This window comes from Panicum hallii, chromosome 2 (assembly GCF_002211085.1).
Source record: "Panicum hallii strain FIL2 chromosome 2, PHallii_v3.1, whole genome shotgun sequence".
Classification (NCBI taxonomy): domain Eukaryota; kingdom Viridiplantae; phylum Streptophyta; class Magnoliopsida; order Poales; family Poaceae; genus Panicum; species Panicum hallii.
The window spans coordinates 15,284,876-15,302,130 of record NC_038043.1 but is presented as its reverse complement, the minus strand read 5'-3'; the positions used below and the strand labels follow the sequence as shown (position 1 = coordinate 15,302,130).

At 49.3% G+C, this 17,255-nt stretch overlaps 2 protein-coding genes across 2 annotated transcripts in view; both read left to right on the top strand.

Annotated features, from left to right (window-relative positions):
• LOC112882273 overlaps positions 1-15,312 on the top strand; it is an 88,029-nt gene extending 72,717 nt beyond the window's left edge. Inside the window, exons 2-3 of the mRNA XM_025947286.1 lie at positions 14,883-15,111; positions 15,203-15,312. Coding sequence (XP_025803071.1) covers positions 14,883-15,095 — 213 coding nt within the window. The 3' untranslated portion in view covers positions 15,096-15,111; positions 15,203-15,312. The remainder of the gene's footprint in view (positions 1-14,882; positions 15,112-15,202) is intronic.
• Positions 15,313-15,331: 19 nt separating this feature from the next.
• Positions 15,332-16,388, top strand: LOC112880907. Its single transcript, XM_025945637.1, has 5 exons — positions 15,332-15,422; positions 15,499-15,696; positions 15,780-15,953; positions 16,022-16,249; positions 16,362-16,388. The coding sequence occupies exons 1-5, from the start codon at positions 15,360-15,362 to the stop codon at positions 16,386-16,388; spliced, it is 690 nt and encodes a 229-aa protein (XP_025801422.1). The 5' UTR covers positions 15,332-15,359.
• The last annotated feature ends 867 nt before the right edge of the window (positions 16,389-17,255 follow it).

Genomic DNA, 17,255 nt, shown 5'->3' with positions numbered 1-17,255 from the left:
CATGCGACCCCGATCACGTTCTGCGTGATCGGGGTAGCATCACCCTTGCTCGTTTGCTTATACGTTGCTCGTGCTGAAGCCTTGTAGATGGCGAGTAGCGTTATTTATCTTAGCCCACATGGAGTATTCTATTCTTTTTGCATCTTAATTATGCTTCATTCGTTGCTCTCGTGGGTTTGATCGTCATGTTCGTTCAAGGATACGACGGTCATGTTTTGTTTCGTATTTATCAGTAGATCCGACCTGTTATGGCTAGTTTCTGTTTATTTAGAAGCTTGGTTCGATATGTGCATGGTTAGACCTTGAAAACGAGTTGAATGATCCGATGGTATGCTTCGTATCGGCTCATCGCTTGAATAGAGGTTGTTTCAGTAATCGGCTTTTCGGTTGTTTCTTTGATCTCTGTTCAGATCGATATTCCGATGCTTTCGTGTATTTGTTAGGATCAACCACGTGTAGGATGTTCCGATTGTGCAATGAGGGCCCAGCTGTCGTGGATTGGATTAGATTGATATTTATGAGGCAATTCTTGTTAAATATATATATATATATGTGTTCGTGCGTTGCATGTCCCGAAGATCCGATCCGGCATTGATGCAATCAGCTTTCCATAGCCGATGCCGGGGAGGAGGTAATGAGCCGATCACGGCTCGGACTAATCTTTGTATACGTCTGTGTACGCAGGAGTTTGACACGTCACACCTTCCTGATCGGGTGCGGGATCAGGTGGCACGCCTAGCGACTCTCTGCCAGGGCGCGCGCTGGATCACTGGGCCGTTGACCGAGGGACCGGGGCCCACCAGCTGTCCCGGAAGCCTCCCGGCTCCTCGTGTTGCCTATCGCTGCCCGCCGGCGGGTATTGACCGACAACACCAATGTAACGTAACCACAGTACTCCGAGCATTATTCAGTGGCAACAATTCTTTCATGCAGCTCTTCAATTGACCAAAATATTTAGACTCGGCCATGGTAGGGAAATAGAGTCACCACGAGACTCCCAATGCAATCAAAGATGCCCAGTGATTACCTACGGGATCAACACCTGTCACGTGCATGGGACGAACTCTTCCTTCTTGCCATCGGCCGTGACCATCGGAGCTGATGCATTTTGAGCTCTAAAACTGCACGTGTAATCAGCCGTTAGTATGAGCTCTATCGGCTGTCCCTGCACTTGTAATCAGCTGATTAGCCTTTTTCTTTGTCCCCGATGTATTGGACTATCTGGAACCTTGACTTGCTCCCCGTAGCTCTGACATGCTTGATGGCTTTTGTTTGATCCTACTATTGGCTTCTTCTCTATCGGCTTCTAATAATGAATGTGTACTAACCGATAGTCTCATGTTTGCTTTTACATACAGTACCTCTTGTGGCCAGTTGTAAAATCTACTTGTAGCCTTACACTGTTTTAGCATTTATCAATGCTTATTTGGTTCCTGAAAACAATCTATTTTGGCCTCTATGCCTGATGTACTGATTATTTAATTTGCTTTTATGAAATGTGAGCAATTTGTTCTAGACAGTTATTATGAAGGGGGAAGGGAAGGAGTGGGGGCATATCCAATATCCAGTGCAAATGTCCTGCTATGAGAAAATATATAAATAATCATGGGATAACATCTTTATAATTTCAGGTACATTTACAGCAAGCAGCTGAAGTGAAAAGAATAGTTGAGTGGATCATGTGGAACCTTGATGGAACCTTAAGTGTTGATGCTAGCAATCCTACAGCACAACATGGTGGTTCAGTTGTTTCTGCTATTTCCCAAGAGAATGGCTACAATGTTTCTTCACGGATCTCTAGTACTCTTACACGGAGTACTTCCAAAGTCCCATTTGTCCAAGGAAAAGCAAATGATTTGTCCATCATAAATTCAATAAAGAATGTCCGGTAAGTTTTTCTTATTTTGCAATGTGCCCTCTTATCACTACCGGAGAGACCAGATTTGCCGAGGGTGAAAAGGTTTGCCGAGCGCTATATTTCGGGCACTCGGCAAACATATTCTTTGCCGAGTGTCGCTCTCGGCAAAAAAAAACACTCGGCATAAAATATTTTGCCGAGAGCCTAACACTCGGCAAACAGATACACTCGGCAAACAGATACCCTAAACCCTAAACCCTAAACGCCGTTATCTTTGTCGAGTGCTTGATTTTTGACACTCGGCAAAGGGTGTATTTGCCGAGTGTCAGCTGACCGACACTCGGCAAATAAAATATTTTTTTGGCTGGCTGAGAGGTCCTGGCGGACAGTCCGCCAGGACCTCTCGGGGTCAGCCAGCAGAACTTATCATTTTTCTTCCATCCAACTATCTCTTCGTGGGCCCATCGTGTTATGTCCGTGGGAGGCTGTCCAAAACCCTCTATACCTCTTGGATGAAGCTCCTCTATCTCTCTTCATCCACATAACACAACTAGCTCCTCTCACTCTCTCTTCCTTCCCCACGGACAACACCCCTCATTGCCCCCCATTGTCCGTGGAGCCAAGGATTCGGTTCCTCCGCAAGGTCCACGGCGAAGGAGCCCCTCCACAGGCTGCAAGAACCTTCTCCCCTCGTTTCCAATCCTTTGGAAGCACTTCCATTCATCCTAGGGCAAGAACAAGGTATATGCAATCCTCCATCGATCTCTCTACTCGATGCATATCTTGAGGAATGCTTTTAGCTATTGTTTCCTGCTAGGTAGAGCATGCTATTCCTTGAAAATCTTGAAGAATGGATGGCTAAATCTTTAGTTCACATGTTCATGTTCATTTCATAACCTAAACCTTTATTCAAGTCGATCTCCCAATCTATCCACTCATTGTTGTTCAAAATTTAAGTCTAGGCTTCCATTATCATCTAAAATGTGCCTACAAAGTTTGAGCCCCATTGGATTAATTATTGACATCACATGTTTTCGCGGGAACATTCAAAACCGAGAGGTCCTGGCGGACTGTCCGCCAGGACCTCTCAGTCTTGATTGTTACTGCATAATCCTTTGTTTGTATCCACCCGTTCTTTCATTACTTCTAATCAAGCAGTATACTTCCTATACATGTACAGATGGTGCATGAGAGGAGGACCAAGTTCTTGCATGATCCCGTCTCCAACTCCGATTCCGATGAAATTGAAGTCGTTCCTCCACCTAAGCGCAAAAGGAAGCCAACGCCCAAAATTTCAATGAGTCGAGCTGGGCAAATGGGCGGTCCTAGCCATGCGGCACCCAGGCGTAGCTACCAAAGAGCTGCTCAACCACAAGGTGATGTGCCTCAAGAGGAGGTTCCTATCTTTGATGAGTACCCTCCACTCCAACCCTACCGGAAGTATATCATGCACAGACCGGAGTACACAAGGATCAACTTCGGTGACCCTGGAGTGAAGCGAGTGGATTACACCACAAAGCAAAGAGGTGCTGCATTTAAGGAAAGAAAGGAAAATCCTTATGATTATGAGAAGTACATCACGGATAGGAGGTTTTGGAGCAAATTTCAAGCTGATTGGTACATATCCATCTTTATTGAGAAGAAGAATGCTATCACCGTCTCCAAGTACATCAATTGGGATGAAATGAGTGAGAAAAATAATCCAACCTTTGACTTGGTCATACGTGAATGTGAGAGGAAACACCTCTATGAATTCTTGGCCCTCAATCAAGATTGGAACAATGAGTTGGTTGCTCAATTTTGCTCCACTGCTTGGTTTGAAGGTGAGGGCAAGAATTTCTTTATTCACTTCAATCTTCAAGGGCGCGCCTTCTGGGTTTCATACAAGCAATTTGCTACTATCCTTAAGCTTGATGACACTCTAGATGAGATGGAAATTCACGATGACATCAATCCAACGGATGAAGCTCTTATGACTCTCTATCGGGATGAGGATCCGGATATAGCGACGACTCATGGACTACGTCCATATATGGAGATCATGAACAGGATATTCCGGGAGACCTTGACTCCCAAGAGGGGTGATCGCACCAAGATTCATGGTACGGTCAAGAACCTTCTTCTAGCTATGGACTTTGATCACCCGCCCTTTAGTGTCTTTCACTTTTTCTGGACGGAGTTGAGGTACATGCTCCATCATGGCAGTAATCCAGTTATCTATGCTCCATACATTCAAAGGATGATTAATGCCGTGACTGGAATGGAGTTTGGATATGATGCGGTCCATGCCCCATATTGCCCACAGCCTCCCAAGGAGAAAGAGTTTCCACCAGAGGGCGAGTCTCCCCCATCAGCTCACTCTCCACCCCAGCCCTCTATGGATATGCCCTCCACCTCGGCGATGCCTTCCTCTTCTAGGACTCGTCCTCGCAGGAAAGGCAATGCCTTTATTTCTGGCTTGAAAGCTCTCTTCAAAGTATGCCGCAACACCAACGATGTAGTTCGTGCTCACGCTCGGGCAAATCAGCAGAGTATCAACAGGATTGAGCGCCACCTTGGCACTGAGGAGACGGATTGGCCCTCATTTCCGCCTTCTCCTCCTAGGGACTTTTCAGCTGCGTGGGAGCATTATGATGTAGGTGATGATGATGATGATGATGATGATGAGGATGATGAGTGATTACTGCTCCGAGCTTCCATTTGTCTTTTCTCTTTTTGGTGTTTGATGCCAAAGGGGGAGAAGATTGTATCCTAGCATTCCTAGCATTCTTATCTTTCCATCCTTTAGAGTCGTTGTGAGACTTTGGATCTATGTGAGACTTGGCTTGTATCGTATTTGAACTAAGTTGGCTTGTAATTTCTAATTTCTTTTTATGGATGATGTTTGCATGGTTGTGATCTTATTGTTTTTCTATGTTTGTGAAATCATGTGATATTACATTATCTTGGTTTTATCTCATCATGATGCTTTGACTTTATTTGGTTTGCTCATTATGAAATGAAGCCAACCCATGCCTTGAACAGAAAAATGCAAACCCGACGATTCGTTAAAATTGGAGAACGGTACCAGTTCAAGAAATGTGGTTCAAGCGAAGATAATTCTTTGTTTTATATTTTCTTTAGTCTAGGTATACCGTACTATCAAGGGGGATGTGGAAAGTGTGTGGTAGAACACAAATAAACCAAATCCGGAACCCATGCATTGAATAGAAAAATGCAAACCCGAGTGGTCCTGGTGGACTGTCCGCCAGTCCTGGCGGACAGTCCGCCAGGACACTTAAAAACAGCCTAACGGCTAGTTTTTAGTGAGGCTCTGTATATATCCCTTCGACCCCAACGGGAAATCCACCCTGCCAAACTGCATAAGCTTAGCCTCAAGCACCTTCTAAGCACTCCAAAACTCCCCAAAGTGAAACCCTAGCTTCCCCACTCCAAATCCTTGGTCTAGGGTTGGGTTTGAGCAAGATCCAAGCAAGATTCAAGTTCTTTCCCAAGAGATTCACCAGCTTTGCCGAGGGAGCAAGATCCAAGCAAGATTTAAGCGATTGTTATCACTTTTTAAGCCATTGTGATCGCTTTGGCTGATCAGCAAATGAGGAGTCCAAATTTCTTAGCCTCAGTAGCCATGGAGGCCCAGGCACCCCGCGCACGCGTGCAGCAGGAACTGCCGCAGCGACCAAGATGCTCATGTTTTTCCATCGACGTCGCGTTAGCTAGATGCTTCCTGTGCGTGAGAGCTTTTGGGTAAAGGGCTGCTCCATTTATGGCTTTATTATCACAATATTTCCCGATTAACAACGCATCCTCTTCTATCGCTCCTAGTAACAGATGAGTGTGAAATTCACCAGTGACACGGACAAACTTTATTCATTGCCTGGATAGAGAGTGTGATGTTGTGTTGTGCAACTTGCTTGCCAATTGGATGCTCACGTGATAAAGTTATGACTATTTTTTTTCTCGTATCCAGTCCAATAATATATATATATATATATATCACAACGGACATCACATGCAGTTTATATATATATATATATATATATATGACAATACACATTACACACATTTCATATATGACAATACTCATACAAGTCCATACAAATTCATACAAAGTTCATACAAGTTCAAATGTCCCGAGCCAGCATAAATGAACATATACAGTCCATACAAGTTTGGAAACGTTCATACAACTCACTGGGTCGGCGGCGGCGGCGGAGGCGGTGGCGGCGGGACAAACCCGTAAATAGCTTCTAAGGCATAGTCCTTTGCTTCAGAATCTTCAAGTTTCAAGAATATCTGACGCTGCTCCCAATTTAACCTGCATAAATTTAGAACAGAACGAAGTTCTTTGCCTTTGAAACCACACCTCATAGCTTTGTCACAACAATTTTCCATACTCAGTCGACCCATGAAGAGTTGTGCGGCAAATTCTTTATCTTCCATCAGGTTTGAAAAACGTTCACCAATGCTTGAATCTAACTTGCCACTGCTGGTGGACTCTGCGTTGCATGTCATCTTCATCTTCATCTTCTTTCTGGGATTAGGCTCATTGGCTACATTATCATTGTCTACAAGATGTGTCGGCGGGGTCTCGACGACATAGTCAGGCGTAACATAGTCAAACACTGCCGCATATGTGAGCCAATGCTCTGAAATATAGTGCTCACCCGCCTGCATAAACCAAAAAAAAACTTGTGGATTGGAAGGGTATTAAGATTAAGCTAAGTTTCGGATTATGATATGGATTGCAATGCTTACCAAATGGAGTTTGACATCATTTTCCAATGCAGTAACATGTTCTTTTATATCATCGATACTCAAGTTGCAACCCACAACTTGTAGAGTTCATGCAACTTTTTCCAGTACATCAGGATCAGTAGCTCTCCACTGATCCTTACTATCCGCAAACTTTATGTTATGCAAAGAAAGAAGGATTCTTTTTCGCGTGTCCATCGGATCAGTTGGAAACCTACAATTTATAATCCAGCTTACTTTTGACTTTCCTGTTCAAAAATAATTATAAGGATGCAGACAAACTTACATTTCATACTCCAGCTCTATCGGTCCACTTAATAATATTAAAAAAAAACTTGCGTCAGAACTATTTGGAAATGTGCAAATAATTTCGTATACAAATTATAAGGACAACTAAACCTTGCAGGTGAGCTTCCACATGATTCCGACTGGGTGTTTTCCTTAACCCTTGCAGGTGAGCTTCTTTTCGACCGGGTGTTCAACTGAAAGAATGAGTCAATAAGTCATTGGGAAATTTGTATGCAAAAAACTTGTTGGATATTTGATTTAGTCCCGCCATGAATCAAGCCAACTGGACCGATTAACTTTGGAACACCTCAATTCAACTAAAACAAACCTGTGTTGGACTGGGCCTTCGAGCTGAGAGCGGCGGTACAGTCGAACACGATTCCTCAATTGACACTGAACCGGACATACAATGGCTAGTTGTTGAAACTGATGGAACGAAGTCCTGCCAAGAAGGAAATAAAATCCATATACATTATGGATCAATGCACAAAAAAAGAGATGTCTTATTTTCTAAATACATAGCCAAGAATAATATCAATTGCATATGATACAAGTTTTTATCAACAAAACAACGTGTAATGGCGTAGGTCGAAAACACAGATTTAGGGTCTCATATGGTCGAAAACACAGATTTAGGGTCTCATATGGTCGAAAGCTTATCAGCTCAAAATTGTTTGCCCCCCAAAAAATACAAGTAGCAATACCTATATATTGAACAAGTACAGATCACAGTCCCAGATTGCTCTATTCTCCCAGTTACTCAAGGTGTAAGCCAACCCTACTTAATTCTGGAAAGTCATCATGTAGTTGGCCACAAGGAGCACTCAGCTGATATCACAAGTGCGAAAGGGGTGTTAATTGTTGACTAAAAGCCCCAAGACATGCCTATGGTAAGTTTCTTTCGGTCTCACAAGTTACGAAAATTATGAGAGCAACATGACAACCAAAGGTAACAGACAACAAGCACTCTCTACACAGCACAAAGAAATAGCGGTCAGTCAGAACTGAGGCGTCCTGGCGGACAGTCCGCCAGCCTGGCGGACAGTCCGCCAGGCCCTCTCAGTTCTGATTGTTACAGCATAATCCTGTGTTTGTCTCCACCCGTTCTTTCGTTACTTCTAATCAAGCAAAGAGAAAATAGGGAGGTTATTAAAAAAATCAACATGCCTTGGTTACCAATCAGTCACTGAATAATATAGCTTCTTGCTGGATCAGCCTTTTTTAGATAATCAACCTGAAATCAACATGCATAAGGTGGGATGCGAGTGGTAATAGAGAAACAAGTAGCGAGATCTTTAAAATGAATGACTTGTGTGCAACTACATTGAAAAGTCAGAGGCAGACATTCTCAGCGCGGCGGCGGCGGCGGGGGGGGGGCGTAGGCCGGGGGCACGGCTACGGCGGGGGCGCCGGCCGGGGCCACGGGGCGGGAGAGCGGCGGCAGCGCGGGCCGGGCGGGGCCGGCCGGGGCCGCGGGGCGGGAGAGCGGCGCGGCGCGGGCGGCGGCCGGGAACGCGGCGGGGGTGCGGGCCGGGTGGGGGCGCGGCCGGGCCGGGCGGGGGCGGGGGGCGGGCCGGGGCGCGGGCGCGGGCGGCGGGCGCGGGCGGCGGCCGGGAACGCGGGGGGGGCGCGAGCCGGGGCCGCGGGGCGGGGAGCGGCGGCGGCGCGGCGGGGGCGGCGGCGGGCGCGGGCGGCGGCCGGGCGCGGGCGGGGCGCGGGCCGGGGCGGCGGGGCGGGGGGCGGCGGCGGCGCGGCGGGGCGGCGGGGGCGGCGGGGCGCGGGCCGGGCGGGGGCGCGGCGCGGCGGGCGGGGGGCGGGCGCGGGCGGCGCGGGGCGGGCGGCGCGGCGCGGGCGCGGGCGGCGGCCGGAACGCGGGCGGCGGCGGGCGTGGGCGGCCGGGAACGCGGGCGGGGGAGCGGCGGCGGCGCGGCGGGGGCGGCGGGGGCGGCGGGGGCGGCGGCGCGGGGGCGGGCGGGCGCGGGCGGCGGGGCGGCGCGGGCGGCGCGGGCGGGGGCGGTGCGGGCGGCGGCGCGGCGGGCGCGGGCGGCGGCCGGGAACGCGGCGGGGGCGCGGGGCGGGGGAGCGGCGGCGGCGCAGCGGGCCCGGGGGGGGGCGGCGGCTCAATCGAAGATAGCGGGGCCGGGGGCGGGGGCTTTGCCGAGTGCCGCGGATCGGAGGCACTCGGCAAACATGGGGTTTTGCCGAGCGCCAGATCTAGGGCACTCGGCAAACAAGCGGGTTTATCTCGCCCGCCCACCGCACGCCCGCCCACGCCCGCCCGCACGCCGCCGCCCACGCCCGCCGCCCCCGCCCACGCCCACCCGGCCGCCGCCGCCGCCCGCGCCCGCCGCCCGCCCCGCCGCCCGCCGCCCGCGCCAGCCGCCCACGCCCGCCCGCCGCCGCCCACGCCCACGCCCACGGCCGCCGCCGCCCGCGCCCGCCGCCCACGCCCCGCCCGCCGCCGCCCACGCCCACGCCCCCGGCCGCCCCGCCCGCGCCCGCCGCCCGCCGCCCGCGCGCGCCGCCCACGCCCCGCCCGCCGCGCCGCCCACGCCCCGCCCGCCGCCCACGCCCACGCCGCCCGCGCCGCCCACGCCCGCCGCCGCGCCCGCCGCCCACGCCCACGCCGCCCACGCCCACGCCGCCGCGCCCGCCCACGGCGCGCCCGCCCACGCCCACGCCGCCCCGCCCGCCCACGCCGCGCCCGCCCACGCCGCCGCGCCCGCCCGCCCACGCCACCGCGCCCGCCCACGCCGCGCCCGCCCACGCCCACGCCCGCCCGCCGCCGAGGCCGTGGGCTCGCCGCCCGAGGCCGCGGGCTCGCCGCCCCGAGGCCACCGACGCCGCTGCTCACACCCCGACGCCGCTGCTCCCACACAGCAGTCTTCCCAACGCCGTCGTCTCGCCGGGGAGCGCTCCTCGGTGCTGTCGCCGACCGTCCGTCCGCCGCCGGCAACGTCGCCTCCAGTCTAGGTGACGACCCCGCCTTGCTAGTACATAAGATGATTGCAATGCTTGTGAAGTATGTGTTCGCGTATGCCCGATAGATCTACCCCTTGTGGATTGGAGATTTGAAAAGGATATTAAAAGGAAACAATTGCTTAATTATAGTAATGATTTCGGAGTTTGTGAGTTAAGAAGTGAGCTAAACATTATTGACTCTAGGAGTGTTGAATGAAATGTTGCACACCTGCTTGGCTAGTAGATAATTTCTTATTTAAGCAAAAAGAATCTCCAAAATGATGCATGCTTTGTTTGTGAAAATCTCGATTTCTCTTGGTTGTTGATCTAAAGTGGTAAACTTTTTTTAGGTTGGCTTGAAAACTGTGTTTTATTTGTGTTCTGCTTTGTCTCATATGCAGCCAATCATCCCTCTAAGATATCTAAAAGTTTGGATCAATCCCTTGGAATGAAGGTTTTTTGGCTGGCTGAGAGGTCCTGGCGGACTGTCCGCCAGTACTGGCGGACAGTCCGCCAGGACATGTCTCGGTCAGCCAGCAGAACTGAGCATTTTTCTTTCATCCAACGTATCTCTTCGTGGGCCCATCGTCTATAGAGACTTCGTATTAATTTAGTTTTACTAGACTTTTATCATATATAATTGATAATAACTAGTTTTCGTTGTGTATAGTAGACGATGGAGGACCGTAGGTGGATGTACAGTGGTCACCGTAGTAAGAGAGATGTCAGCCCTGAGTGGATTAAGAACACCAATGAATTCTTGGAACAGGCGTGGGGTGAGAATGCTAAAGGAGCGGCTAGAATTTTCTGTCCATGCAGCAAGTGTGCTAACAGGAAAAGACAAACACAGGATGTCATGGGGGAACATCTCTTCCTTAATGGATTTACGCCAAACTATACCCGGTGGATCCATCATGGTGAAGGCCATCGTAGGAGAGAGGACGTGGTCAGACCACGTGTCGAGGATTGTGATGCTGAGGCTGGTGTAGTGGACATGTTAGATGACTATCATGAGGCACACGTTGCTGAAGAACTTGTAGAGGAGGAGCCTGAGGGGTCCGCAAAGGCGTTTTACGATATGTTTGCCTCAGCACAGAAACCCCTTCACGGACATACAAAAGTTTCTCAGCTGGATGCCATTGGACGAGTAATGGCGTTGAAGTTGCGGTACAGCCTGAGCAGAGACACCTTTGATGGTATAGTGACAGTTATTGGCAGCCTGCTTCCAGAGGGTCACATCCTGCCAAAGAGTATGTACGAGTCACAGAAACTTCTTCGTGCACTCAAGATGCCGTATGACAAGATACATGCCTGTCCGAACGGATGTGTCCTGTTCAGGAAAGAATACGCGGAAGAAAAGTACTGTCCGAAGTGTAAATCCTCTAGGTTCTTGGAGGTTGACTCTGGTGATGGCAACAAGAGGCAGCTTGATATCCCCGTGACAATCCTACGTCACCTGCCGGCCATACCGAGGATCCAACGGCTGTACATGACTGAGGAATCCACGAAACAGATGACATGGCATAAGAAAGGGAAACGATACAATCCTCACAAGATGGTACATGCATCAGATGGTGAAGCATGGACCTACTTTGATAGCATTCATCGGGACAAAGCCAGTGAGGCTCGTAATGTTCGTATTGCGCTGGCAACTGATGGATTCAATCCGTATGGAGCGATGGCTGCCACATACACATGTTGGCCCATGTTTCTGATTCCCCTCAATCTCCCCCCAGGCATAGCATTCCAACGACAGAACGTGTTGTTATCGTTGATTATTCCTGGACACCCGGGGAAAAATATGGGTGTGTTCATGGAGCCGCTGATTGATGAATTGGTCCATGCTTGGGAGGAAGGGGTATGGACATATGATCGGGCCACAAAGACCAACTTCAAGATGCATGTTTGGTATCAATACTCTCTGCACGATTTTCTGGCGTATGGGGTCTTCTGCGGGTGGTGTGTTCACGGCAAATTCCCATATCCGGTATGCAAGGAACGTCTTAGGTTCCTTTGGTTGCAGAAGGGTGGTAAGTATGTTGCGTTCGACAAACATCGACAGTTCCTACCTCTTGACCATCCATTCAGACGAGACATCAAAAACTTTACAAAAGGTGTTACAGTGACAGACCTCGCAAGTCCGATGAGGACTAGTGCCGAGATTCGTCAGCAGATAGATGGTCTCTTGATCAATCCAGAGGGTGGCTTTGTGGGATATAGTGAGCAACATATGTGGACTCATAAGTCGGGCTTGACTCGGCTCCCGTACTATGACGACCTGCTCCTTCCACACAACATTGATATGATGCACACTGAAAAGAATGTTGCTGAAGCACTTTGGGCAACAATCATGGATATTCCCACGAAGACAAAGGACAATGTTAAGGCTAGGTTGGATCTAGCAATATTGTGTGACAGACCAAACTTAGAAATGAGGCCTCCTGCACGAGGAAAGACATGGAGAAGGCCTAAGGCCGATTATGTCTTGAGCAAGCCCCAAAGGATAGAAGTACTACAATGGATCAAGGCGTTGATGTTCCCTGATGGCTATGCAGCTAATCTGAGTAGAGGAGTCAACTTGTCTACTTTGCGAGTCTTAGGTATGAAGAGTCATGACTACCACATAAGGATTGAGCGGCTTCTTCCAGCGATGGTTCGAGGTTATGTCCCTGAGCATGTCTGGCTGGTACTTGCAGAGTTGAGCTACTTCTTCCGCACACTTTGTGCAAAGGAGTTATCACGGACCTTAGTTGCAGACTTGGAAAGAATCGCACCGGTGTTGTTATGTAAGTTGGAGAAGATCTTTCCACCCGGATTCTTTAATCCGATGGAGAATATGATATTGCATCTCCCGTATGAGGCACGAATGGGGGGTCCCGTGCAGGGTCGGTGGTGCTATCCAATTGAGAGATGCCTAAAGGTTATCCGAAAGAAATGTGGAAATAAAAGCAAAATTGAGGGTTCCATTGCCGAGGCATACATTCTGGAGGAGGTGTCGAACTTTACATCAGTATACTATGGTGACAACCTACCTAGTGTGCATAATCCACCGGCTCGTTACAATGCTAGCGAAAATGACTCGAGACTCAGCCTTTTTCAAGGTCAGCTTGGAACTGCAAGTGGTTCGACCACCAAGAGGTTGAGTCATCAAGAGTGGTGTCGGATCATGCTGTATGTGTTGACCAACCTTGACGAGGTGACACCGTACATGCAACAATTTATTCAAGAATTCTGGCGTCAATCAAGGGATATCACGGAGCAGGAATTAGATACCCTGCTCAAACAAGGTGCAGGAAATGGATCCCCCAATTTTATTTCTTGGTTCAAACAGAAGGTACGGTCCAATCTGGCCCGTACTTAGCTTTTCACTCTAAGTTGTTTTTACTTAGTTTGTCCAATCGTACTTGAACTTGCAGGGCGTTAGCGATGCGACCTTGAGTGCCGAGTTGAGACAGGTGGCCGGTGGCTTTGGATATAAGGTCAAGTCATATTCTGGTTATGACGTGAATGGATATCGTTTTTGTACAAGCAGTCATGAGGATTGTCGACCCAATCGAAAGACCACAAATTCTAGGGTGTTTACTCCCGGCCTTGATGGGATTGAGTATTATGGAAGAATTGAAGAAATATACGAACTCAGCTACTATGGTTCGAAACCACTTAATCCCGTGATATTCAAATGTCATTGGTTTGACCCTCAAGCAATGAGACGGATGCATTCTAATGTTGGGCTAGTCAAAATTCGACAGGATTCAGTCATGACCATAGACGATGTCTATGTTGTTGCTCAACAGGCTATACAAGTTTATTATCTCCCATATGTGTGTGAAAGCAAAGAGCATCTTAAGGGTTGGTATATTGTGTACAAGACATCACCGCACGGTAGAGTACCTGTCCCTAACGATGATGATTACAATATATGACGGAGAGTTCTTTCAAGAAGAGGGGCTACAAGGGCGATTCGAGATAGAATTAACCGAGGCAAACGAAATGGAAGTTGAAGCGGTTGATGATGTGGGGGAGGAGGAAGAGGTGCAGAGCGTGAAGGATTTACACATGCTAGAACGACTACAAGTAGACAATGCAAATGAAGACACCAAGTCTTCTGATCTTATTGGTTACGACATGATTGATAGTGATGATGAGGACTATGATCCAACTAATCCCGACTACGATGAATATTTTTAGTCAATGTAAGACTATATTATTACGAATTGATGTTCTATTTTCTTCATGTATTTATCTAAGTATGTATTATATATTTATCTGTACTTATTACGTAATTATGGTTGTTGATCTAAAGTGGTAAACTTTTTTTATGTTGTTTTGAAAACTGTGTTTTATTTGTCTTCTGCTTTGTCTCATATACATCCAATCATCCCTCTAAAATATCTTAAAGTTTGGATCAATCCCTTGGAATTAAAGAAGGTTTTTTGGCTGGCTGAGAGGTCCTGGCGGACTGTCCGCCAGGAATGGCGGACAGTCCGCCAGGACAGCTCGGGATCAGCCAGCAGAACTGATCATTTTTCTTTCATCCAAAGTATCTCTTCGTGGGCCCATCGTCTTATGTCCGTGGGAGGCTGTCCAAAACCCCCTATACCTCTTGGATGAAGCTCCTCTATCTCTATTCATCCACATAACACAACTCGGTTTTCTTTATGTATTTATCTTGGATGAAGCTCCTCTATCTCTCTTCATCCACATAATTATTATGTAATTATGTTCTATTTTCTTTATGTATTTATCTAAGTATGTGTTATATATTTATCTGTACTAATTAATTTTCTTTTAATTGCAGGGGATTCACCAGAGATGGTGGGCCGCGGGATGAAGAAGAGTGTAGCGGCCCTTCACAAGAGGTTTTCGGGGGGGAGCAGTGAGCCGACGTCCGGGGCGGCTGAGGGACCGTCTTACAGGAGGAGGAGGGGGAGTGGCAGGAGGGCGATGACACAGGCGCAACCGGAGGAGGAGCATGCGCTCCCGGAGGAGGAGGTGCCTCCCGGAGGAGGAGGTGCCGCCGGAGGAGGAGGAGCAGGCGCTCCCGGAGGAGGAGGAGCAGGCGCTCCCGGAGGGGAGGACGAGCAGGCGGACCAGGTGGTCCACCAGGAGGGGCCAGGGGACGACGAGCAGGCAGACGAGGAGGGCATGGAGGCCTCTGCTTCGTCAACCGTCTACCAGCGAGGTCCGGCGAGTCTCCCCCAGCGACCGATTCCTGAAGCAAAACGCCCGATCATAGCTCCCCAAGGGGATAAGTAAGTAAATTTACATGTTTTCAGTACATGTTTACGTTATAATTTCAATTTTGTGGTAGAAATTAAAAAATTTTATCAATCACCTGTGCAGGAACTGGATAGTTGTGGAGAGGCCCGTTGGTGCTCACAGACGCCATGTGAATGGCATCTTGGGTCTTCTGGTTAGGGATCACTTCCCTGGCCTGGTCACGTTGGCCGGAGAGCCGTGTCTGGCCTATACGTGGGAGCACTACCGGGCCGTCCCCGACATGCGGGATGTTGCCGGCAGACAGTGGCCCAACTTGGCTGAGCGAGTGAAGGGCGAGCTTTGGGTAAGTGATCAATATATCGCATTCGTTGCACATCCTTGATAATATGATTGAAATAATGATATCGTGTTTATTGCAGGATTTCTACAGACTACAGGCCGGGATGGACGCGCAGGCGGATGTGGTTGCCGAGTATCGCTGCAAAAAGCTCGTTACCGACATGTTCTACGAGCAGCGCCTCCAGTCAATCATCAACTACCACGCCGTCGTCCTTGGACAGAAGGTCACCAAGGCGCAAGCAAGAACTATGACGTTGACTGAGGAGCAGTACTTGCAGGTAAATACCAAAATTTGATTTATTTGAACATTAAGTTGGCTTAATGTCCTCTACTAATATGTCTTCTACTTGATGTCATGTAGATGGTTCCTCATTGGTGTGCCCACTTTCCTGAGTGCTGGCAGCAGATAGTTGCTAAGTGGTTATCCGACGACTGGAACGCTGTGCACCAGGAGCGTCGTGAGCACCGTCTGACTATGGCCGGTGTGCCACACCACCAAGGCAACCGTAACCTGACCGAGTACGCCCAAGCATGGGTACGCGACTTTACTTGTTTTGTGGTTATTGAACTATGCATGATTTCTCATCATCTTGTTTCTCGCAGTCGGCGGCACATGGAGGGCAGCAGTGCAACAAATTCATGGCATATGCTCTATCCCACAAGGGTAAAGCGACATCCAGCGTCAGCTACAACGCGGAGGACGGGCCCGAGGCATACAGCAACCCAAGCATCTATACTCGCCTCAATGAGTACACATCGATGGCGAGGGAGGTGCACGGGCCAGAGTACGATCCGACCCAGGAGGATCTTGACGCTGAAATTGTCATGAAGGTCGGAGGAGGAAAGAAGCATGGACGGTACTGGATTTGCGACGGCGCGATCGACTCCTCTTCTACTCCGACTCTATCTCAGATAAAAGCACGGCAAACGAGCTCGAGCGCAGGCATCCGACCTCGTCCGGACAGTTTGACGAGCCAAGTCCAGGCACTCCAGGTTGTTGCTTGTTCATACGTTTTTTTCTATTATATTACATAACTTCGCTTTTGTATTATTGTAATATTGGGGTAAAAATTTTGCAGGCTCAGCTGCAAGAAGAGAGGAGAGAACGTATGGAGTTGGAGGCAAGGATGAGGGCGGAGATGGAGGCCGAGCGGGAGGCTGACCGACAGAGGATGGCGAGCATGTTCGCGTACATTCAGAGTCTTGGCGCCGCGACGGGTCTACCTCCGCCACCTCCCTTCGTCACCCCACCTAGACCACCCACCGATCCGTTTTCTACTTCAGTGAGTATGCAATGTTCAATATGTCATTTATTTTGTCGTTTCACTCATACATTTCATCTATATGTTGCAGAATCAGTCGGCAGCCTCCAATGATCCGTATATTTCTCCAAATCAGACCAACCAGAACAACTAGCCACCTTCGGCATAGATGATGGAGTTATTTGCATTTGAGACTTAGCTAGACTGAATGTACTTTGATTGTTCATTGTGTACTTTGTGATATACTTGGCTACAGTGAATGTGCCTACAAAGTTTGAGCCCCAGTGGATTAATTCTTGACGTCACTAGTTTTCGCGGTAACAATCAGGCCTGAGAGTGCCTGGCGGACAGTCCGCAGGCCTGGCGGACTGTCCGCCAGGCACTCTCAGGCCTGATTGTTACTGCATAATTCTGTGTTTGTCTCCATCCGTTCTTTCATTACTTCTCCTTCTAATCAAGCAAAGAGAAAATAGTGAGGTCATAAAAAAAATATTTGCCGAGTGCTGCCTCCAGTGGCTCTCGGCAAAGAAAATAGTGAGGTCATAAAAAAAAATACTTTGCCAAGTGCTATTGAC